This window comes from Drosophila bipectinata, chromosome 4 (assembly GCF_030179905.1).
Source record: "Drosophila bipectinata strain 14024-0381.07 chromosome 4, DbipHiC1v2, whole genome shotgun sequence".
NCBI classification, from domain to species: Eukaryota; Metazoa; Arthropoda; class Insecta; order Diptera; family Drosophilidae; genus Drosophila; species Drosophila bipectinata.
Genome location: NC_091740.1, coordinates 925,718 through 951,979, shown reverse-complemented (window position 1 = coordinate 951,979; position 26,262 = coordinate 925,718). Strand labels below are relative to the sequence as shown.

At 35.2% G+C, this 26,262-nt stretch overlaps 2 protein-coding genes across 2 annotated transcripts in view; both read left to right on the top strand.

Annotated features, from left to right (window-relative positions):
• The window catches only part of gw (trinucleotide repeat containing adaptor protein gawky), a 223,104-nt gene extending 207,309 nt beyond the window's left edge, over positions 1-15,795 (top strand). The window contains exon 11 of the mRNA XM_070282455.1: positions 14,586-15,795. The gene's annotated coding sequence lies outside the window, so the exon portion shown is untranslated. The remainder of the gene's footprint in view (positions 1-14,585) is intronic.
• The window catches only part of anne (anne boleyn), a 33,326-nt gene continuing 22,819 nt past the window's right edge, over positions 15,756-26,262 (top strand). The window contains exon 1 of the mRNA XM_043213627.2: positions 15,756-15,890. Coding sequence (XP_043069562.2) covers positions 15,809-15,890 — 82 coding nt within the window. The 5' untranslated portion in view covers positions 15,756-15,808. The remainder of the gene's footprint in view (positions 15,891-26,262) is intronic.

Below are 26,262 nucleotides of genomic sequence, written 5' to 3'. Positions count from 1 at the left end.
AAGTGGCTGAAGAAAAATCAAAACTCTAAAAAATAAGGCTGCGACCTGGGTAAAAAAGAGCCCAGTCTAAAAACCATAGTCTAAATCCTCTGTTGTTTCCCTCCAAGAGGTAAGGTACACAGAAAATAAAATAATATAAATGCCAATGAGATAAGCAAGAGAAAGAGAAAAATATTTTCCTTTTTGAAGTGTGTTTTTATTTCAAAAAAACACTGAGATAAAAAATTATATGCAAATATACGAAAAACTATTTATGTATTAGCGTATCCAAGGCTTTACATCGGAAAAGTTAAAAAAAAAAACAAGAAAGAAAAGCTAACTTCGGGCGGAGCCGAAGTTGATATACCCTTGCAGTTAAAACAGGATATATATTGCAAACGTCGGATATAGTTGGCCGATCCTTATGAGAATATCATTTAGTTACAATAAAATATCTTACAATAAGTTACAATAAAATATCTAAAAACAAGAAAGGAAAGCTAACTTCGGGCGGAGCCGAAGTTTATATACCCTTGCAGCTAAAACCGGATATATATCGCAAACATCGGCCGATCCTTATGAAATTTGGTAGGATGGATCAAAATATAATCTGTACCAAGTTCCAGCTTTCTATCTTCAAAAACACAAAAGTTGGGTCATTTCCGATCGTTCAGTTATATGGCAGCTATAGAATATAGTCGGCCGATCCTAATGAAATTTGGTAGGTTGGATCAACTAACCAAAAATCCTTATGAAATTTGGTAGGATGGATCAAAATATAATCTGTACCAAGTTCCAGCTTTCTATCTTCAAAAACACAAAAGTTGGGTCATTTCCGATCGTTGAGTTATATGGCAGCTATAAGACATAGTCGGCCGATCCTTATGAAATTTGGCATGTCGTATTATTTTGCCAAAAATAGCTCTCATGTCAAATTTGAACTCTCTAACTCTAAAAACACCAAAGTTATACCATTTCCGATCAATCAGTTATATGGCAGCTATAGGATATAGTCGGCCGATCCCGGCCGTTCCGACTTATATACTGCGTGCAAAGGAAAGAAGGGTGTGTGCAAAGTTTCAAGACGATAGCTTTAAAACTGAGAGACTAGTTTGCGTAGAAACAGACAGACGGACAGACGGACAGACGGACATGCTCATATCAACTCAGGAGGTGATCCTGATCAAGAATATATATACTTTATAGGGTCGGAAATGTCTCCTTCACTGCGTTGCACACTTTTGGACAAAATTATAATACCCTCTGCAAGGGTATAAAAAAGTCCCAAGCTTCTATCTTCAAAAATACCAAAGTTGGTATTTCTACCAAAAACCATTTCCGATCGTTCAGTTATATGGCAGCTATAAGATATAGTCAGCCGATCGTTATGAAATTTGGTAGGTTGGATCAACTGAACAAAAGTAGGATCTGTATTAAGTTTCAGCTTTCTATCTTTAAAAACACGAAAGTTGGGTCATTTTCGATCGTTCAGTTATATGGCAGCTATAAGATCCTTATGAAATTTGGCATGTCGTATTGTTTTGCCAAAATTAGCTCTCGTGTCAAATTTGAAATCGTATCTCTATCTTTAAAAACATTAAAGTTATACCATTTCCGATCAATCAGTTATACGGCAGCTATAGGATATAGTTGGCCGATCCGCGTCGTTCCGACTTATATACTGCGTGCAAAGTAAAGAAGCTTTAAAACTGAGAGACTAGTTTGCGTAGAAACAGACAGACCATAAGATCCTTATGAAATTTGGAATGTCGTATTGTTTTGCCAAAAATAGCTCTCGTGTCAAATTTGAAATCGTATCTCTATCTTTAAAAACATTAAAGTTATACCATTTCCGATCAATCAGTTATATGGCAGCTATAGGATATAGTCGGCCGATCCGCGTCGTTCCGACTTATATACTGCGTGCAAAGGAAAGAAGGGTGTGTGCAAAGTTTCAAGACGATAGCTTTAAAACTGAGAGACTAGTTCGCGTAGAAACGGACAGACATGCTCATATCAACTCAGGAGGTGATCCTGATCAAGAATATATGTACAATATAGGGTCGGAGATGTCTCCTTCACTGCGTTGCACACTTTTGGACAAAATTATAATACCCTCTGCAAGCTTTTATAATTTCCTACCTTTTAGGAAACCTTTCCTAAAAGAATTAAAAAATTAAAAATGTTTCTTAGTAAAATCGAAACTGTGTCCGATTTAATAAATATTGAAGGGCTCAATATAAATATATGAGCAAAATTATAGAGCTCAAAGAAGTTGAAAAATACATCGAGCTAATGGATAATAAAATCCAAGAAAAAACAGTTAACAAGGTTGAAGGTGGTAGCCCTAGAATGGACGAACTACCTAGCCTACCAAAAATTGAGGTCCCCAATTTCTTTGGAAATTCCAAATATTGGGACAATTTTTATGAACTGTTTAAGGAGCCGAAGTTTATATACCCTTGCAGTTAAAACCGGATATATATCGCAAACATCGGATATAGTTGGCCGATCCTTATGGGAATAAATAATCCAATTTACTACAATACAAAATCTAAAAAAAGTCCCAAACTACTATTTTCAAAAATACGAAAGTTGATATTTCTACCAAATACCATTTCCGATCGTTCAGTTATATGGCAGCTATAGGATATAGTCCGCCGATCCTAATGAAATTTGGTAGATCGAATCAACTGACCAAAAATATTATCTGTACCAAGTTCCAGCTTTCTATCTTCAAAAACACGAAAGTTGGGTCATTTCCGATCGTTCAGTTATATGGCAGCTATAAGATCCTTATGAAATTTGGCATGTCGTATTGTTTTGCCAAAAATAGCTTTCGTGTCAAATTTGAAATCGTATCTCTATCTTTAAAAACATTAAAGTTATACCATTTCCGATCAATCAGTTATACGGCAGCTATAGGATATAGTCGGCCGATCCGCGTCGTTCCGACTTATATACTGCGTGCAAAGTAAAGAAGCTTTAAAACTGAGAGACTAGTTTGCGTAGAAACAGACAGACGGACATGCTCATATCAACTCAGGAGGTGATCCTGATCAAGAATATATATACTTTATAGGGTCGGAGATGTCTCCTTCACTGCATTGCACACTTTTGGACAAAATTATAATACCCTCTGCAAGCTTTTATAATTTCCTACCTTTTAGGAAACCTTTCCTAAAAGAATTAAAAAATTAAAAATGTTTCTTAGTAAAATCGAAACTGTGTCCGATTTAATAAATATTGAAGGGCTCAATATAAATATATGAGCAAAATAATAGAGCTCAAAGAAGTTGAAAAATACATCGAGCTAATGGATAATAAAATCCAAGAAAAAACAGTTAACAAGGTTGAAGGTGGTAGCCCTAGAATGGACGAACTATCTAGCCTACCAAAAATTGAGGTCCCCAATTTCTTTGGAAATTCCAAATATTGGGACAATTTTTATGAACTGTTTAAGGAGCCGAAGTTTATATACCCTTGCAGTTAAAACCGGATATATATCGCAAACATCGGATATAGTTGGCCGATCCTTATGGGAATAAATAATCCAATTTACTACAATACAAAATCTAAAAAAAGTCCCAAAACTACTATTTTCAAAAATACGAAAGTTGATATTTCTACCAAATACCATTTCCGATCGTTCAGTTATATGGCAGCTATAGGATATAGTCCGCCGATCCTAATGAAATTTGGTAGATCGAATCAACTGACCAAAAATATTATCTGTACCAAGTTCCAGCTTTCTATCTTCAAAAACACGAAAGTTGGGTCATTTCCGATCGTTCAGTTATATGGCAGCTATAAGATCCTTATGAAATTTGGCATGTCGTATTGTTTTGCCAAAAATAGCTCTCGTGTCAAATTTGAAATCGTATCTCTATCTTTAAAAACATTAAAGTTATACCATTTCCGATCAATCAGTTATACGGCAGCTATAGGATATAGTCGGCCGATCCGCGTCGTTCCGACTTATATACTGCGTGCAAAGGAAAGAAGGGTGTGTGCAAAGTTTCAAGACGATAGCTTTAAAACTGAGAGACTAGTTCGCGTAGAAACAGACAGACAGACGGACCGACGGACAGACGGACATGCTCATATCAACTCAGGAGTTGATCCTGATCATGAATATATATACTTTGTGGGGTCGGAGATGTCTTCTTCACTGCGTTGCACACTTTTAGACAAAATTATAATACCCTCTGCAAGGGTATAAAATCGTGAATAATAGCGGGCCAAGATGACTTCCTTGAGGGACGCCAGATGTAGTACGGACCAGACGGGACTGTATGTTTTTAAATAAGACTCTTTGTGTCCTTCCATCTAAATAGCTGCAGATCCACGTTAAAAGGTCTATAGGAAAACCCAGCATATTCAGTTTACTCAACAAGAGTGAGTGATTAACTGAATCAAATGCTTTGCTGAAGTCTGTGTAAATTGGTTTGATATCCCTTACAAAACCCATCTATGACAAAGGATGTCAACTCCAGTAAATTTTTGGTGGTGGAGCGACGCTTAATAAAGCCATGCTGACAGGGAGAGATGATCGAAGAGCATAGGTGTTGCAAGTGAGGCGTAATTAATTTTGCAAAGATAAGTTGGTTTCCAAAGATAAGTTGAAAAGTCTTTGAAGAGGTTTGCACAGAGCCCTGGCACAGTATTTTAGCACGCAGCCTGATACTCCATCGGGGCCTGGCGAATAAATGGGTTTGACGCTTAAAAGACCAGGTAATAAGTTGTTCTCAGAAAAAAACGGACAGAAAATAAGATTTGCTGCTTGAATGTTATATGCGTAAAGCTGATCAGTCAATTTAGGAGGAGAATAAGTTGTTTGAAAAAATTCTGCGAATAGATCGGCAATGGCCTGATCAGAAGTCGCAGAGGAATTTTCAAACGTAAGCAGGGGTGAAAAAGATACGTGTTTACGCTTAGTGTTTACAAAATTATAAAACTGCTTTGGATCCTGAGTAAATTGTATCCGGCAGTGGTCAATATAATTCCTATAACATTCAGAGTTATGCACGGTAAAATTCGACCGAGCTAGTAGGTATCTTGAAAAATCAACAGTACTGCAGGTTTTTTTTTTATTTAAGTAAGAGCCTATTTTTAATATTTTTTAGGTTAATGAGGCACCTTGTATACCAAGGAGAATTTGTTGAAGTGGACGAATATTTCCATGGCACACAGAAGTCAAAAAATTTATATATATGATATATATGCGGTATATATGAACATGTAATGTATAAAGATTTCACGGACATAGTGATTTTAACGCAAATAAATTCTATGTCACCAATTTATTTCACCTATGTCTTGGGATTTCACCTCTTCAGAAGCAAGAGCAGAGTCTACCAAAATGAGGACTCCACCCCCCCTTCGCTGAGGTCGGTCCCGCCTAAAAGTGGTGTACTTACTTGGAAAATCTTCGGAGCTAAAGATCTCCGGCTTTAACCAAGTTTCTGTAAAAGCTATAATATGGGATGCAAAGCAAGAACTATCAGAATATAGTTTAGGGAGTTTTCTACGGAGCCCCCTAGTGTTCTGATAGGTAAGTGTTAGTGACGATACTAGTTTTTGCGTTAGTGGACAAGTGGACTGACCACTGAACGTTGGTCAGTGGTTCCGATATTGGGAAGTCTCACTCCCACTGGTTTTAAAACTTTTTTCTTTACGGAACTAGGCTGATGTTCTTGGACGAAAATATTCTCTGGCCAAAAACTGGAAGAACAAATCGTCTTGAACATCAGCGCGGGCACACGAATCTTGAAAGAAGACGTGCGCGTGTATAATTATATTTAAATTTAGTTATGTCCTCCACCTTTATATCGGCTTTTGTTTTTGCTTTGATATGAGCCGAGATATCAATCTCTGAAGTATCAGGGGCAAGCCGATAAACAAATATATGTTTCGATGGAGGAATCACCTGTAAGGGTTTTGGTGTCGCAGGTACGAGAACTGCAGCATCAGTCGGTGCCGGTGGTCCGGACTTTTGAATACCCTTTTGGGTGACTCTGACGATGGTTTAATTTACTAGGACCTGTGGTATCACTTGAAGGGATATCACAGAGGATATATCAGACAATTACTAATTTTCCTTGAGAAATTCGGACGGCGAAATATTCTCAGTTCTAGCCCTTTGGGATGGCCAAAGATATGAGCAGCTGCGTTGTTGACGGCTGAATAGGCTGAGGCGAATCACAAACAGCGGATTTCTTACGCTTAGGAGACTCAGTTATTAGCTGAAGGCTGCTAAACTGAGTGCCAAGCGCAGAGTTGGTCATTGACTTTGCGAAAACCAGTGAACCCGGCACCACGCGAAGCGATATGGTTTAGGATAAACTGAAATTTCTCAAAGTTCTATTCTCAAGTTAGTAAACACCGGTTTACGGTAATATTTATATTAAACGCAATGCGCACAAAAAAACACACGACCGTTTGCTTAAGAGGAAGATAACGGTCGTGTGTGGTGATGGTGAATAGTAATGTAGATAGCCAGCATATACTAACATGATTTCATGTAAACGTTTCTAATAGATGGAACCGATCCTATTTATCAATTTGGCTTCCGCGAAAGTCATAGCACCAACGAGCAAGTTAAATCAAAAATCGTTTCCCAAGACCTATACTGGACAATACTTTAGAATCTTGAGCTCCTCAAGGTAGTGCTATTGTGTTCCATACGCTTTAGTGTCTAGTGGCGAACACCACCAAGTGTGTGTCTTGCAAGGAAGGAAGGCCGTTTGTGCTCTTGTCCGGCTGTAAGGCACAAAGACTGCATATCTTTCCCGTCGTACGCCTTTGAGGTGTGTTAACTGGCAACCAACCCGGATCAGGTGCCACGCATAGCGAAAAGTCGAAGTAAGAGAGCCGAGGGCGGAAGTAGGGAGCTAGCGGCGGTAACAACCACAAATGCAGCGGCGCGACGGCAGAAGAGGCAAAACAAGCGCGAGAATTCGAACGAAGGGACTCACGAAGCGGCTGCTAGGCTAAACCATTCTTTCTGGAGTACGCCTGGAGAGTGGAGATCTTGACGACCGACCCAAATAAAAAATTATTGTTTTTGCTACTTTTTAAAAATAAAATTGCATTACTTTTCTTGATTTGAAGCACAAAAAAGTACATTTTGTCTGTCTAGTGTAAAATCGATATAATTGAAATAGTTAGAATTGTGCCTGCTAATACGTATGAATTATCGAATAATTTAGAAGTATTAACATTTATATGAAATAGTGTGATTTCTTGTGATTTCTTAAATATTATATTATCAAATAGTTTCATGTTGACTTACAAAATTTTCACACTACTAATCGAAAGTGCTTTTAAAAAAATAAAAAAGTAAATAAACCATAAAAAATATTCCTATTATATTAAAATGATATATAAAAACCATATAAACAATTATAAAGCTAAACAAGAATTATTCATAATGCTAAGATAAATATGTTCGAAAAATACATGCGTATAATAATACATACGTACATATATCTAAATGTAGTATGTATTTTTCGCAGCATAATGATGTTATATCACTTTTTAAATTGAAATTATTTTTGTTTACATTGGCAAAGCATAAATAGTGCACATGTGTAATACATGTGTAATTGTGTATGTACTGACAAATGAAAAAAAACTATATAATATGACTATAATGAAATAGTTTGTTCCACATACATATGTACGTACCAACTCGCGAGTTTATATGAAATACATAGTTTATATGAACATACATACATATGTACATATTTATAGACAATTTTTGATGCCCTTCGCAAAAAAAGTAGTACAAAGTCAATTACAATAGTTTTTTATGCCAAAGAATAAAATTTTAAATATGAATAAACTATGTTTTTCTTGCTGTTCTGTAGCCTAATCGGAACTCTCCGATGTGGTTTTTCTCCGAACTTTAGGTTTTTTTTTTACATATCTTTGCAGATTGTAGTAAAATCAAAGTAAAAGGTAGTAAAGGATCCATTCAAAATTTTTGTGAAATCAAAATTTTTGGTGTGCGTCTGATCTGAATAAGCCATTTATGTATGTAGGTATTGCTCAGTGGTCGGCACTCAATACATTGATATGATTTGAGGCTGTCAGCATGTGTGTGTGTTCGGCAAAGCTCTGGGAGAGAAATTTCCTATGCACCTGAAATTTCCTAGCCCTGCCGACCACTGCTCTAATTACTTAGACCAGTGTTGCTCATCCCATTGCTCTCGCTGCTCATTTGTTTTAGCAAATGCTCATGTATACGGAGTTGTTGGACTGCTCACTCATAAGGTTCCGTTGCTCACGCCATAAGTTTCGTTGGTCCTAGCATAGGCAAATGGCAATTACAATAACAATTTTTCGTGTTTTCCCTATTCTCCTCAATTGTGCTAATCCCAAATCGTTTTGATCTCTGCAAGAAATTCATTCTTATTTTTGTTGCTGCCAAAAAGGTCGACCTGAAGCAATGAATTTCTGCTTTGCAGAACATTTTTTTAAGTAAGAAGTTCTGCATTATTTGTCATAGTATTACAACAGCTTATTATTAGCTGTTGTAAAAAATGTTGGGTCTTTTTTGACTGGTGTAATAAAATTTATTTTTTATTATATTGATTTTTTTAAACCCCTTGTGAATGTAACTATATTTTTATTTTTCAGTGCATCCACATGGATGGAAAAAAAATTCTCGCACCAATGTATTGATGATTTTTTGCATGGGTATGGGAGTTTTTCTCGCGTATGCAGAGCTTGGGCACCCCTGACTAATAATACAAATGAAAAATATTATTTTCATTTTTCACGTCACTAATAAGATGACGAAACATTTGGCTACCAATACGAAAGTAATTCAACTGCCGCCGTCTTAAGGTTTAAGACTTATAACAATATACATATGTTTCATATTTCTAATATCCATATATTTTTTTATAGGGACAGTGGGAATCTCATAAATTGAATCCTGCGCGTCACTAATAATGTGACGAGGCATTGGGCTACCATTACGAAACTAATTCACTTTCGCCGTTACGAGGTTTAAGACTTATAACAGTGTTGCTCATCCCATTTCTCTCGCTGCTCATTTTTTTTTGCAAATGCCCATGCATACGGAGTTGTGTGTGACTGCTCAAGCCATAAGTTTCCGTTGCTCACGCCGTAAGCTTCGTTCGTCCCAGCATAGGCAAGTGGCAATTACAAAAACAACTTTTCGTATTTTCCCTATTCTCCTCAATCGTGCTAATCCGAATGCATTTTATTGTTGGAGTGCCGAAAAATTTCACTGCAAGAAATTCATTCTTGTTTTGTTTCTGCCAAAATGGTCGACCTGAAGCGATGAATTTGCTCTTCGCAGAACATTTCTTTTAAGTACGAGGCTCTGCATTATTTGTCATGGTATAATAATAAGCTGTTGTAAAATATGTAGGACCTTTATATAATTGCTGTAATAAAATGTATTGTTTATTATATTGATATTATTAAACCCCTGGTGAATGTTACTATAATTTTATTTTTCAGTGCACCCACATAGATGGGAAAAAAATTCTCTCACCAATGTATCGATGATTTTTTGCATTAATATGGGAGTTTGCTCTCCCGTATGCAGAGTTTGGGCAACACTGACACTGAACACTTGTGTTGAAATCTAGCAGTCTGTTTGCACTTTTTTGTTTTACCCAATCATGAAAAAGTTGGAGATTTTAGATATTAAAATATAACCAACATTTGTTGTACTATTTTTAAAAATCTTTAGATTAAGTTTAAATATTAAAACAACTTCAATAAACATATTACCATATATATTTTTTTTTCAACTTAAAAATATATCTAAATTTCAGACCGATATGAACACGTCTTCCCTAGACGCCCATATAAGATAGGCTTCCTCTTATTGATATCTGTACGCTAATGCTAGCATTCGATAATTTCAACAAATGTATTCACTTCATTTTCTTTACATTTAACTTTATATTAATAAGTAAAAAATAATAACACATTCAAAATGACTAAGTATTTTACATCTAACAAGAAAGAAAAGCTAACTTCGGGCGGAGCCGAAGTTGATATACCCTTTCAGTTAAAACCGGATATATATCGCAAACATCGGATATGGTTGGCCGATCCTTATGATTACGACATAATAAAACCAATTAATTACAATAAAAAATCTAAAAAAAAAGTCCCAAGCTTCTATCTTCAAAAATACGAAAGTTGATATTTCTACCAAGTACCATTTCCGATCGTTCAGTTATATGGAAGCTATAGGATATAGTCGGCCGATCCTAATGAAATTTGTTAGGTTGGATCAACTGACCAAAAATAGAATCTGCACTAACTTTCTATCTTCAAAAACACGAAAATTGGGTCATTTTCGATCGTTCAGGTTCAGGCAGCTGTAAGATATAGTCGGCCGATCCTTATGAAATTTGGCATGTCGCAATTTTTTGCCAAAAATAGCTCCCGCGTCAAATTTGAACTCTAAAAACACCAAAGTTATACCATTTCCGATCAATCAGTTATATGGCAGCTTTAGGATTTAGTCTGCCGATCCGGGCCGTTCCGACTTATATACTGCGTGCAAAGGAAAGAAGGGTGTGTGCAAAGTTTCAAGACGATAGCTTGTGAGAGACTAGTTCGCGTAGAAACGGACAGACAGACAGACGGACCTGCTCATATCAACTCAGGAGATGATCCTGATCAAGAATATATATACTTTATAGGTTCGGAGATGTCTCCTTCACTGCGTTGCACACTTTTGGACAAATTTATAATACCCTCTGCAAGGGTATAAAAATGTGACTAACATTCGAATTCTGCATCAATTTCTTTTGAAAACCAATTTTCAGAGTTAGAACTTGAATCACTAATGCTAAATCCGGAACATTGTTATTATTGTTGATGTTACAAGAATATAGCAGATAGTAGTTATGTACTAGGGGTAGGGGTAGCTTATGTGCACAATTTGTGGGATTTTCCGAGAAAAAAATAAAGCAATAGCACTAGCTAAAAATCAAATCAAATAATGTGTTCCCCGTAGCCGTAGCAGTAGTAAACACATGTAGTAGTTGTAAAAAATAAGTCTTCTAATCTAAATTTGCCCCACCACTTATCACCCACCGACAGTATTTATGACTGTAAGCGGTCCTTTGCTTTTGGCAGTAACAATTCAATTCGTACACCAATAGAAGTTATAGATGTCAATGTATTCGGAAAAATATTCCGAAGAGAACTAGTCTCGTCTTTCAATATACAATGTTAATTTGGTATCCTTTAATGGTACCATTAATTAAGGACGCTATTTTGCGCATTTAACGAAAAATTTATTAGCTACTTTACTCTAAAAATAAATCTAATCCCAATCGGCAGATTTTTGAGGATTTTTACCCATATATGTACATACATACCATTTCCCATACAAACGGAGTACAATTTTGAACGCAGGGATATCGAAATCTATAAGAGATAGAACTATCCGATTCGAAACTTCGCCTCGTATGGTAAAAAATAATATATTTTGATAAAATTTTAAACTAGAGCCCTGCACGAAAACACTCATATACAAGATACTTGTATTTGGAAGATTCTGTAAAATTACTTCAAACAAACGTAATGTAAACAAAAGTATGCCATGTCACTGTTCTTGTCGAAAACAACTATAGTTAAACGAACACTTTTATCGACCGATTACGTCAAAATAACAAAGGCAATCACATACCCGAAATATAAAAAAATTTAAAAATACTACTTGCCTTAGTTTTCGAATTTGTCGGATTGTATAGCTGATCCGTAATATTTACAGGGCTCATTCGCTCATTCAATAAAAATTCCATAAGTAAACCAGCTGAATCTGAAATTCTAGCTAAATTTACCGTTTTGGAGTGGTAGAATTGCAATAAAGACCAATTCAACAAAATTATAAAGGTTATTTAGAGTTGTTTTTAGAGTTAGAGAGTTCAAATTTGATATGAGAGCTATTTTTGGCAAAACATTACGACATGCCAAATTGCATAAGGATCGGCCGACTATATCCTAAAGCAGCCATATAACTGAACAAACGGAAATGACACAACTTTTGTGTTTTTGAAGATAGAAAGCTAGAACTTAGATTATATTTTAGAGCTAGATAATATTTTTTCCGGTTTTAACTGCAAGGGTATATCAAATTCGGCTCCGTCAAAAGTTAGTTTTCTTTTCTTGTTTTCAGGTATTTTTGGTTATTTTTTGGGTCACCTACCAACGATCAGCGTACTTCATCTTATAGCTGCCATATATAAGATGAACGATCGGAAATGGTATTTGGTAGAAATACCAACTTTGGTATTTTTTAAGATAGAAGTTTGGGATTTTTTTTAGATTTTATATTATAATAAATTGGTTTATATTATCATATTCTCATAAGAATCGGCCAACTATATCCGATGTTTGCGATATATATCCGGTTTTAACTGCAAGGGTACCATATATCAACACTTTCCTTTCTTGTTTTTTACTAAAGATGTTTATTACTTTTAAGATCAACACCAACTTTTGACCACTTATTTATTATGATAATAGCTAGTCCGTGAACGAAAGATGTTCAATTTTTTTTTTTTCAATTTAATATTTTGCACGGTACAACTGTATATTACCCCTTAATTCAAACAAGAAAGAAAAACTTATGTACTTCGGGCGGAACCGAAGTTGATATATCCTTGCAGTTAAAACCGGCTATATATCGCAATCATCGGATATAGTTGGTCAATTATAGTTTATACAATTAAAAATCTAAAAAAAAAGTCCCAAGCTTCTATCTTCAAAAATACCAAAGTTGGTATTTTTACCAAATACCATAGTTGGTATTTTTACCAAATACCAAAGTTGGTATTTTTACCAAATACCATAGTTGGTATTTTTACCAAATACCAAAGCTGGTATTTTTAACAAATACCAAAGTTTTTACTTTTACCAAATACCATTTCCAATCGTTCAGTTATATGGCAGCTATAAGATGAAGTACGCTGATCGTTGGTAGGTGACCCAAAAAATAACCAAAAATACCTGAAAACAAGAAAGGAAAGCTAACTTTTGACGGAGCCGAATTTGATATACCCTTGCAGTTAAAACCGGAAAAAATATTATCTAGCTCTAAAATATAATCTATGTTCTAGCTTTCTATCTTCAAAAACACAAAAGTTGTGTCATTTCCGTTTGTTCAGTTATATGGCTGCTTTAGGATATAGTCGGCCGATCCTTATAAAATTTGGCATGTCGTATAAAAGTAGCATTCATACCAAATTTGAAAAAAAATTTCTCTAACTTTAAAAACACCAAAGTTATACCATTTTCCATCAATCAGTTATTTGGCAGCTATAGGATATAGTCGACCGATCCCGGCCGTTCCGACTTATATACTGCGTGTGATAAATCGATAGCTTTAAAACTGAGAGACTAATTTGCGTAGAAACAGACATACGGACAGGCTCATATGTATCTAAACAACTCATATATAAACAGCTAGAAATTTTACTTGATTAACGTTCTACCTGTCCACTTAAGAGTTCAACCATTTATATAATGACATGCAAAACCACCCAGAAAAGTTTTTTAACTAATTACGGATGTCTATTTCGAGTTTTGACTATACTATGACTCTGTCAAATAAGTATCCGGAAATTCACATTTAAAATTTTCCCGCTGAGAATATTTCGATAAAATTTTTTTTCCCAGGTTGGCACAACTGTCAGCCATTATTCTGTCAATCGTTCACTTCTTATCGCCCCTCTTTGAACGATTTATACCAATCGTAAACTTGAGTTTTCGACATGGTTGAATCACCACATATTTTATTTATCATTTTCAACGTTTTGGCACAAGAAATTTCGTTGGAAACACAAAATTTCACACAAACTCTTTGTTCGATATTTTTTTCCATAATAAAAATCGCAAAAGTAGTATTAATGTATTGAATAAATTAAACTATATATTAACAAATTACCATCTGTGCATTCAAACACGCGTGATTTAAAAATAAACTGTAATTAAATCACAAAATGCCACAAAACAATCAAACGCTCTAAGCTAGTTGAAGCGATACAGCAGGATGCGAACTGCTCTCTCGCTTTGCTCCCGCATCATCGCTTGAACTCGCATCTCGCTTCGATTGCACTCTGACATATTTCAAGCGATTGCATATGAAAAAGGTTGCTGTGGCATTGAGACTTTGAGACATTGAATATTTTTGTTATTTGTGTTATTCAGATAAATTATTTCAGTAGTGCCGTGGATTAAATAAGCCGTTAATCTAAAAATTACATCCTTAAATTTCTGGATTTGTATACCCTTATTTTAATGGTATTCTCATTTGGTCAAAAGTGTATATACAAAAAAATACATGAAAACCTTAATTATATTTAAAATTACTAATCAGCGCACTTTATGTTAACATGTTACTATTTATTCTTCCTGTCCAATTCTCAAACAATATGTTTGGATTAAAATGATCTTAATAATTAAAAAATTTCTAATTATGCATAATTTATCATAGAATAAAACGGACACAGAAAATAAAAAATTTATTTGAGTTTATCTAGTAAATTTATTTATGCTTTAGACCAAATATGATGACTTATACAAACTATTTTTTTCAGAATTTTATTTATCAACAACAAAGGAAACATTTTTTTCCTCAATAAAGGAATATTTGAATTACTGAAACATCAAATAATCATAATGCATTCGGATGGAATGTTTAAACATGCAATTTAACGTCCTTAATGATGAAATGAAGGATTCTGTAAACCTGTTCATTACTCTACAATGCCAAATAAAAAAATATAGAATTTGGTACATTTAATTGTTCAATTCAATGTTGTTATCTAGCAAAACTTTACTTTTTTTTAAATTTAACGCCAATAGATCCTGTCGGGCGAAGAGTATTAATCAAGTGATTACATCGTAATGAATTTTTTTAAAGTTATAAAAAAGAATCTGCAGCTATTAATTATAAAGCAATACTTAAGTGTATTGGTAACAATAAAAAAAATTAATTGGTTTAAAGGTTTCTTACAATCCAAACCCACCACAAGCTTTAAAATTCTACAGAAAGAATATATAAAGGACATTCTATCTAAAAGAGTTGGAAGCAAAGGAAATTTGTATATATCATTTACTAGCTTTGGATGATACGAAAAAAATTAGGATTGGCAAATATACAGCCAATTACATGTTGTAATGAAATCGGTTATTGATATCAAATATTCTGACCATTTTAAATGATGAGTTTTGGATGATTTATTGCTTACATTAAATAGCAACATTTATTCTATGCTTTGAAGGGTGTAAAGTTTTTATACTTGAAAATGTTATTGACATTAAATTTATGTACGACTTTCGTAACAGTTGATAAAATCCAGAATATGTACAGATGACATAGTGTTTGAAACAGTACTTAAAACTGATATTCCTAATAAAAAAGTTCTTTGGTTTTTGAAAAGCAATATACCATAACACGATTAAGCTGATTCCACAAAATATGTTTTATAGACAGGACATAGTTTCTGGTTTCGCATCTCCGCCTGACGAGGCATTGCATCTGAAATTAAGGAAAACTGTTAATAACAAAAAGGAAACTTCATATTTAGATATGGATGAAAATAGTCAATCCTCTAAAATAGCTAACAAAAACAAACTTTTGAAGCTTAATTGGTGGCATTCGCCCAATCAATTGCAGGATGTAGAAGCAATATTAACACAATCGAAAAGAAGAGAACCGGAAAAGGGTGGGAACTCTAATAACCTTGAAAATAATAATACGGTGTCCTCTACAGTACTGTCCAAAACTGTCTCCAGATTTTCTGGCACTCAAAGCAAGATGGGAGGAACAAAAGAAGAACCTGTATTGGAAGCAGGTGTCGATGAATGTGACCTGAAAGACTCACATAAACTTTTCGACGGTACGTATTTAATTCTATTCAAGTATTTTATTCAATTCATTTTATGCAGTTTAAAATCGTACAAAAATTGTAGATAGTCATTTTTAACAATAATTCTGTTTTGTAATTATAGGATGTAGAGGGCTGTGGAGTAGAGTTGTACAAAATTATACTTTTTGTGAATCGATTTTTTTCAATTCGATTCTTGAAAAGATCGATGTAAGAGGAATCCTAAATAAATAGTGGTTACTCCAATGAGTTCCTTTCGGAAACTGATTTTGTTTTGTAAAATTCTCTAATAAGTAAGATACATGAAAATCTTAAATCTATTAAAAACTACTTATCAATGCAATGCACCATTTGTGTACATATTTGTGTATGATGCAGGTGATCGGTTTTAGACCATGCTGCTTATCTCGTATTTCATGGGTCCTTTCCCTTGAAACTCTAACTTAAGAATTTGTATATCAATGCTTGAACAATCGATAAAATCAATTTAAAATCGAAAACGAAAAAAAAATGTTCCACGATGTTCTAACGGGGAAACTTTACATTTGCAAACAAAAATCAAACTCAATAACAATAAAAGTTTGAGATCAATATTTGTTCAGTCAAAACCCATAGGTTTTTACTTGTAGCTTTTCAACCTTGTTTGTTTTTAGGAAAGCTCGGCGGTCGTTAACCCTGCTGAATGTCGTTTACCGACTCCGTGGAACACGCTGGAATGCAGAAATATTTTAATGAACATTCTTTCAGAGATTCCATCTCAGTTGCGTAACTCTAGAAGAAAAATTAAATTTCAATTTGGCAATAAATAATGCATAAATGAAAAGAAGGCCACGCTCTCAGTGCACTGAAGTTTTGGCCATTCCTGCAAGTTCGTTTTGTATAGCTTCTACTGCTAAATCCGCGATACTCCTGCGCCAACATCCTTCTTTCTTAGATCCAGAATCCAAGATAGTCTCCACTTTACTTACTGAGCGAGTCCGTAACCAGTACTCCAACTATCATCGGTTAACCCCTTTCAAGAGAACTTTTCGATGCATCGATTCCCTAAAAAAAGAATCAATTTTTTCGCTCATCGCTCAAAAGATCAATTAAATCGATTTAAAGATCGAATTGTTAATAGCTCTACTGTGGAGACCACTTCTACCCTATAACTTATTTATTATTAATTTAGTTTTAAGTGCACGGCTCTTATCAAGCATTAAGGTACTTTATATATAGGGTAACAAAAGTTTTTCCCAATGGTATAGTATTTGGCGTTGAGTGGATAATTTTATAATGCTTCTTAGGATAAGAAAAACCCGGGAGCTCAATTTTTATACCCTTGCAGAGGGTATTATAATTTTGTCTAAAAGTGTGCAACGCAGTGAAGGAGACATCTCCGACCCTATAAAGTAACACGTATATTCTTGATCAGGATCACCTACTGAGTTGATATGAGCAGGTCCGTCTGTCTGTCTGTTTCTACGCGAACTAGTCTCTCAGTTTTAAAGCTATCGTCTTGAAACATTGCACACACCCTTCTTTCCTTTGCACGCAGTATATAAGTCGGAACGGCCGGGATCGGCCGACTATATCCTATAGCTGTCATATAACTGATTGATCGGAAATGGTATAACTTCGGTGTTTTTAGAGTGAGAGAGTTTTAAATGAGCGCTATTTTTGGCAAAATAATACGACATGCCAAATTTCGTAAGGATCGGCCGACTATATCTTATAGCTTCCATATAACTGAACGATCGGAAATGACCCAACTTTCGTGTTTTTGAAGATAGAAAGCTGGAACTTGGTACAGATTATATCTTTGGTCAGTTGATCCGACCTACCAAAATTTCCGGGTTATTTCCGATCGTTCAGTTATATGGCAGCTATAGGATATAATCGGCCGATCCTTATGAAATTTGGTATGTCGTATTATTTTGCCAAAAGTAGCTCTCATGTGAAATTTAAACTCTCTAACTCTAAAAACACTAAAGTTATACCATTTCCGATCAATCAGTTATGTGGCAGCTATAGGATATAGTCGGCCGATCCGAGCCGTTCCGACTTATATACTGCGTGCAAAGGAAAGAAGGGTGTGTGCAAAGTTTCAAGACGATAGCTTTAAAACTGAGAGACTAGTTCGCGTAGAAACAGACAGACAGACGGACCGACGGACAGACGGACATGCTCATATCAACTCAGGAGTTGATCCTGATCATGAATATATATACTTTGTGGGGTCGGAGATGTCTTCTTCACTGCGTTGCACACTTTTAGACAAAATTATAATACCCTCTGCAAGGGTATAAAATCGTGAATAATAGCGGGCCAAGATGACTTCCTTGAGGGACGCCAGATGTAGTACGGACCAGACGGGACTGTATGTTTTTAAATAAGACTCTTTGTGTCCTTCCATCTAAATAGCTGCAGATCCACGTTAAAAGGTCTATAGGAAAACCCAGCATATTCAGTTTACTCAACAAGAGTGAGTGATTAACTGAATCAAATGCTTTGCTGAAGTCTGTGTAAATTGGTTTGATATCCCTTACAAAACCCATCTATGACAAAGGATGTCAACTCCAGTAAATTTTTGGTGGTGGAGCGACGCTTAATAAAGCCATGCTGACAGGGAGAGATGATCGAAGAGCATAGGTGTTGCAAGTGAGGCGTAATTAATTTTGCAAAGATAAGTTGGTTTCCAAAGATAAGTTGAAAAGTCTTTGAAGAGGTTTGCACAGAGCCCTGGCACAGTATTTTAGCACGCAGCCTGATACTCCATCGGGGCCTGGCGAATAAATGGGTTTGACGCTTAAAAGACCAGGTAATAAGTTGTTCTCAGAAAAAAACGGACAGAAAATAAGATTTGCTGCTTGAATGTTATATGCGTAAAGCTGATCAGTCAATTTAGGAGGAGAATAAGTTGTTTGAAAAAATTCTGCGAATAGATCGGCAATGGCCTGATCAGAAGTCGCAGAGGAATTTTCAAACGTAAGCAGGGGTGAAAAAGATACGTGTTTACGCTTAGTGTTTACAAAATTATAAAACTGCTTTGGATCCTGAGTAAATTGTATCCGGCAGCGGTCAATATAATTCCTATAACATTCAGCGTTATGCACGGTAAAATTCGACCGAGCTAGTAGGTATCTAGAGAAATCAACACTACTGCAGGTTTTTTTATATTTATACGCCAGAATAACAGACCAGTCAAATGTATCGATAGCCTTATCCGATAGCCGATTGAGTTTCTGAAAATCAGCTTTACGGAAACAGCGAATCTTATTTACCACGCTCGGAGACATCTGATCGATACCAGGAGTGGTTTCGATAGAGACCTCCAGCGTGGGGTGATATGGATCCTCTGGGGTTGAAAGGGGAAAAGCTCTGGAGAGAGCAGTACCATCAGGATCAGATACAAAACATAAGTCTAAAAGCCGACCTAGCGAATTTCTAACATGATTGATCTGACCTAGGGACATGTCAAACATGCCCGCGGTGAAGTCATGGTAAGTTATAAGTGACAAAGATTCTGGGACATTAAAGTCGCCCACCGCTACGAGTTGGTCACGATCCGTCATAAGATTAGAGACGTATCGAATGGCGGACAAATGCTGCCAATATGTAGGCGGTTCAGACATAGGAGGTATATATGAACATGTAATGTATAAAGCTTTAACGGACATAGTGATTTTAACGCAAATAAATTCTATGTCACCAAACTCTTGGGATTTCACCTCTTCAGAAGCAAGAGTAGAGTCTACCGAAATGAGGACTCCACCTCCTCTTCGTTGAGATCGATCCCGTCTAAAAGTGGTGTACTTACTTGGAAAACTTCGGAGCTAAAGATCTCCGGATTTAACCAAGTTTCTGTAAATGCTATTATATGGGATGCAAAGATTTATGCAATGCGATTTTAAAAGAAGAGATGTCCATTAAATCAGCTATAATTACTGGTTTTGGTTCATGTTTTAATATTTCCAAGATGTCATCATTGTTTAAAATTTTGGTATTAAAAACGTATATTTTTGCTAGAGTGATTGTGTCAATTAAATTTTGCAGATCAAATGTTAATAATCGCAAGCGATGTTTTCGAAGTGGTAGATCTTGATCAATAAATACTTTTTTAAAATCATCGGAAAGAGATTCTATTTCTTTAAATAATCGGGAATTGATAGTAGACTGCTTATTATTGTTTTTAATTAATTCATTAATTTTATTCTGAACTGATCATGGTCCGGAGTTCCAGCTAACCATTTCCACATGGTCCCTAACTCATTTATCCCTCTTTTTGATCTAGTTGATATTAATTGTGATAAAATTAGTTCTATTACTTTTATGTCATATTTAATTTCCCATTGTGACCTGTTATTAGTATCACTTTTAATATTATCTGATTACAAATTTATTATTTCTTTATAAAAGCTGAAGTTAGTTACATGGAATAAATCTGCATCGTACGTCAACACGTCTTTATTGTCCTTAAATAGAAGACTTGTATAGTCAATTATTTCTGATTTTTTTAATAAAATAAGGTTTAGTATGAGCACCTGATAAAAAATTTTCTGGGAAAGGAAAGAAAAAAAAAAGGATGATATATAAATACTTAGAATTTTATATTATCTTTGTGATTATTATTTTGTTGGGTAAATTTTCTTTAACTATTTGTTTTTTATATCTGGTTTTAAGTTTATTTCTTTCCCCGTGTTTCTTTTCATAGCCTACCTGTCCTACATGATCTCCTTTTTTTTTTTTGTTTTCGTTATGTGTTTCCAACATTTTCTCTTGAGTATTTTTCAAAAGTTCAGGAATGTTATCGTTTTGTATTTTATTATATAGTACGTTAAAAGGTTTTTGGTTCGTTGTAGAATGAATGCTCTGATTGCATTCTTGAGCGGCTCTTATTATTATTTCGGAAAAGTCAGTTAAATTAAATTCTTCTTTAATGCATCGAGCTAATTCTGTTAATTCTACAGAATGTGCCCTTTCAACCTGTCCGTTTGACGTGCTATGCCTCGGGTCTGCGTAATGTAAAGTTAAATTGCACCTTTGTGCGAAAGATTTAAATTGGGCCGAGGTGAAGCTCGGTCATTATTACTTTGGCTTGTGGAAAATGTTGAAGAAGTTCCATTACTATATTTTCGATATTTAATTTATTTTGGATTTCTTTTACTACTAGAAATTTTGAGTAAGCGTCAATACAAGTTATGAAAGTAAGACGTTGCGCGTAATATATGTCAATGTGTAAATTTTCTCCTTCTTTACTTGGAATTGGGGTTTCCCCAATTTTTATTGGGTGCCTGTTATATTTATTTTCGTTACAAATCACACAATTTTTAACATATTTTTTTAATTTTTTAAAACAGTTTGTCCAACAATATAATTTACTGATCTGTTTGTAATTCTCTTCTAGCCCCCTATGAGCACGGCTGTGTGTTTCTTCTATTATTATAGCTTTATCTTCCTCGTTTTCCACGTCTTGTAGAAAGATTCTTGTAAAAAGGAATGTGTTTGTGAAATTATTTTTTAATGGAAATAGAATTTGAAATAAGTCCTCTAAGGTACAATGAATTCCTACCGTAATGTTAGGTGGAAGATACTCTCTTAATATAGTTATTAGATTTTCTGGTGTGTCATATTCAATTAAATGTGTCCTGTCAAAGATTTTCAGTGACTCATGTATTGTATACCTCCCCGTTGTTAATAAAACTTCTTTCAGCTGAATGCTGTGTGTTCTGATCTGAGTCTGACTGGTCTGTTTGTTCTATATCGCTGTTAGTAATATTATTTATCTGAATTCGATAATGCGTCTGCAACTACATTTGTTGTACCGGGCTTATATGTTATTTTCGGTGTAAAACTTTCTATGAAAGAATACCATCCTTTCCTATCTACATTGGGATTTTTATCCGAAATTGTGTAAGATAAAGATTGATGGTCGGTTTGAATTTCAATTCCAATAACTCCGTATAAGTAATTTCTTAGATTTTTAAGAGCCCATACTATCGCTAAAAGTTACTTCTTATTAGTAGCATAAGATTGTTCTGTTTTAGACAAGGTTTTTGAAATAAAAGTAATTGGTTTTGCTTCTTGAGATAAAACCTTCTGAAGCGTCGGTGGTCAAGTTAAATTTTTTATTATAGTCCGGTTGAACTAGTTCTACTTGAGCAATGAGATTTTCTTTCAGCTCGTTAAAAGCTTTATCTGCTGGTTCATCCAGCTGAATTAACATTTTTGTTGACATTCTTTTTGAGATTTTGCCATTATGACCTCCAAGATATTTTGTTAGAGGTTTGGCTATGTAGGCGTAGTTTGAAACAAATTTTCTATAATGGCCTGTAAAACCTAGGAAACTTCTTAGTTCCCGAATATTTTCTGGACGCGGATATTTTCTAATGGTTTCAATTTTCTCTGGGTCTGTCTTGATGACGTTATAGGATACCATGTATCCTAGAAAACGGGTTTCGCGCTTGAAAAACTTAGATTTTTCTAAAGAGATTTTCATGTTTGCCCTCAATAATATATTTATATATTGTTTTTGCTTTGATCTGTATAGTGTTGTTCAATTGAGTTTGAGAATATTATAATGTCGTCCATATAGACATGACATGTTTTCCCTATTTGTTCTCTTAGAATATCGTCCATTGCTCTCTGAAAGATTCTTGGTGCATTTGTTAATCCGAATGGCATTCTTAAAAATTCGTATTTTCCATTATTTATTGAAAAAGCTGTTTTATGACATCAGATTCTTTCATTAGTATCTGATGAAATCCTGACTCTAAATCTATTGTTGAAAAATATCTTGCTTTTCCCAAATTTGATAGAATTACTGATGGGTCTTGCATTGGGTAACTGTCAGGTATGGTACTATCATTTAATTTTTTATAATCAATGACGAGTCTTAATTTACGGCTTCCGTCTTGATTCTCTCCTTTCTTTGGGACTACCAGAAGTGGTGAATTGTAAGGGCTTCTGCTAGGCCTTATTATTTTTTCTGATAACAATCTTTTGATTTCGCTATTCACGAAGTCGTTGACAGATAGAGCATATGGATATTGCTTTCCGTATATTGGCCTATCGTGGATAAGATTTATTTCCCCCTTTATGTCTGTTATAAAGAAATTTGCATATTTATCTTTGAATGCTCCTTTTCAATATAGTGAACTATCTTTCCCCTCAACCCGCCTAATTGGTCAGTACCTATATTATTTATTTGATTTTTGACGGTATTTACTTCGTCGGCACTCTCAGGATTTTTAATTCCCAAGATATTTTTATTTTTATTGACGGATATTTCTACGTCGGCGTTCTCAGGATTTTTAATTCCCAAGATATTTATATTATTGTTGACGGATATTTCTACGTCCGCGTTCTCAAAATTTTTAGTTCCCAAGATATTTGTATTTTTGTTGACGGATATTTCTACGTCGGCGTTCTTTTCTCACTATTTTCAATAAATAATGAATCGGTGTTTTCGCTACCATTATCATCAAAATACTTTTTATACCCTTGCAGAGGGTATTATAATTTTGGTCAAAAGTGTGCAACGCAGTGAAGGAGACATCTCCGACCCTATAAGTATATGTATTCTTGATCACCTCCTGAGTTGATATAAGCATGTCCGTCTGTCTGTTTCTACGCGAACTAGTTTCTCAGTTTCAAAGCTATCGTCTTGAAACTTTGCACACACCCTTCTTTCCTTTGCACGCAGTATATAAGTCGGAACGACCGGGATCGACCGTTTATATCCTATAGCTGCCATATAACTGATTGATCGGAAATGGTATAACTTTGGTGTTTTTAGAGTTAGATAACTTTGGTGTATTAGAGAGCTATTTTTGGTAAAACATTACGACATGCCAAATTTCATAAGGATCGGCCGACTATATCTTATAGCTGCCATATAACTGAATGATCGGAAATGACCCAACTTTCGACCCAACTAATCTCTGGCTGCTGTAAAATGTCAAAAACCAGCTGGGAACACCTCCCCAGGGTCCTGAGGATCCTGTGGGATCTACCAGAGCGAAAGATCCGTTAAAACAAAATAACATCAACAAAAATGCTTAAGAATGAAATTGTGGAGGAATGGGCCAAAATTACAGCAGAAGAGACATAAAAATTAGTCGTTTCTATGCCGATACGCCTTACGGAGGTTATGCAGAGAAAAGGATCCTACTAGCTACTAAAAGAAGTCAGCTTCCAATTTAAAATAGTTTTTTGTTGATGATAGAAAGCTGGAACTTAGTACAGATTCTAATTTTGGTCAGTTGATCCAACCTACCAAATTTCATTAGGATCGGCCGACTATATCCTATAGCTGCCATATAACTGAACGATCGAAAATGGTATTTGGTAGAAATATCAACTTTCGTGTTTTTGAAAATAGAAGCTTGGGACTTTTTTTTAGATTTTTTATTGTAATTAATTGGTTTTATTATGATGTAATCATAAGGATCGACCAACTTTATCCGATGCTTGCGATATATATCCGGTTTTAACTGCAAGGGTATATAAACTTCGGCTCCGCCCGAAGTTAGCTTTCCTTTCTTGTTTTTAAATGCCTTTACTTTAGCTGAAGATTCCCCTCCAGCTACAGCAATATCTGCAGCCCCAGCTCGAGCTCGGCATTCCAGTTTGGCATTGCCATAATTCAGTGAGAGCTATTCGGCGTTTGAAAATTTTACAAGTCTCTTCAAGTCTTAAGTAGACAAAGATGTTAACATTCCTGTTATCAAAAAATTTGATCATTTAATTTCTTGCCTCTCTGGTGAAGCATTAGGAACTATCAAGGCATTCCAAGAAACCGATAGTGATTATGGAAAAGCTATCGCTAGTCTAAAAAGATTTTACGATAACCAATGTCTCATCTTCATTGGCAAGTGTCATCTCCTATCTTTGCGAACCGAATAAGAAAATTATTGAGCCTTCCCTGGGAGATGACACTAAAATGGTTTTTCATAGTTTTATGAGGAATTTCCGTTGCGGTCCGAGTTCGAAAAAAGTACTTAGTCGTAGGTACCAGTACCTGTCCGCTAAAGAGGCAAGCCAAAACATGATAAAACTGTGTTCAGCAAGTAACATAATACAATTTCGTTGGCTTGCTCTTGTTATTGTAACGCACAAGACCATAGTCTTGCACAGTGTTGACCGTGCGCTCGACGTGCTGTAACGCAATGGTTTGAGTTTGTAAAGTCAGCCTCCTGACTTTCCAATCTTCTCCAATCTAATAATTTGTCTGCGAAAAGGTCCCACGGTTGCGAAGTGTAAATCGACTTGATGTCCAAGTTTTGCAAGATCGCACCACAACCTTCTGCACCGATATACTGTGAACGAAAATAACTTATCGTAACCCTTCTACGTCACATGCTTTGCATGAGTCATCCCTAGAGAGCGTTTTGTAAGCGACGTCGGTCCTAAGCATTCGAACTAAGAATGGCGAGCACATATTAGCCCGAACATTACTTGACTCTGGATCACAAATGGACTTCACTTCTGAAAATCTTGCTCAACGCTTACAGATAGGGAGGAATCGCGTATCAACTTGTTAGCTTTCCGAAGTTAGCTTTCCTTTCTTTTTTTTAGATATTTTATTTAAATTAATAGGTTTTATTATGATATTCTCATAAGGATTGGCCAACTATATCCGATGTTTGCGATATACATTTATCCATTTTTAACTGCAAGGGTATAACAACTTCGGCTCCGTCTGAGTTAGCTTTCCTTTCTTGTTTAGTAATATATTTGGTCTCGTTTCGAAATGTACCATTTATATCTGATTATGCTGTCGGAGTCCTTAAGTTTATTATTAGGTTTATACTTAATTAAGTTTATAATTTTATAATTATAAGCTTAAGAACGTACTGGCGAAAAAAGATCTGCACTATGAAAAGCTCGGAACTCCTTCTTATTTAATTTAAAGCAATCAATAGTTTACTGCAACGGGAAATGATTTGAAAATTATTGAATGAAAATGAAAAATATTTTCCTGATTTATTGCGATTTTTAAACAACCTCTTAAATTTATTTAGGTCCGAATAATTTCATACACAGTGCACTCCACTCTACGATGCGTTTAGTGCAGAAGTTCCAGTCCCTCACCAAAACACCCTCACTTTTGATTTGCTTTCTTCGTGCACACCCCTTTCTAGATGTGCTCCCTTCTCACCTCTTACAGCTTTACAGAGGATACAGGCGGGCTGCATTTTATCTTCTTCTTCAAGCACGACAAATTTGTTTTTGTTGTTGGGTCTGCAAGAGAGATTGCATAAAGTTTTGGATACTTTCGGCATGTTTTCCTTTTTATACCCTTGCAGAGGGTATTATTGTCCAAAAGTGTGCAACGCAGTGAAGGAGACATCTCCGACCCTATAAAGTATATATATTCTTGATCAGGATCATCTCCTAAGTT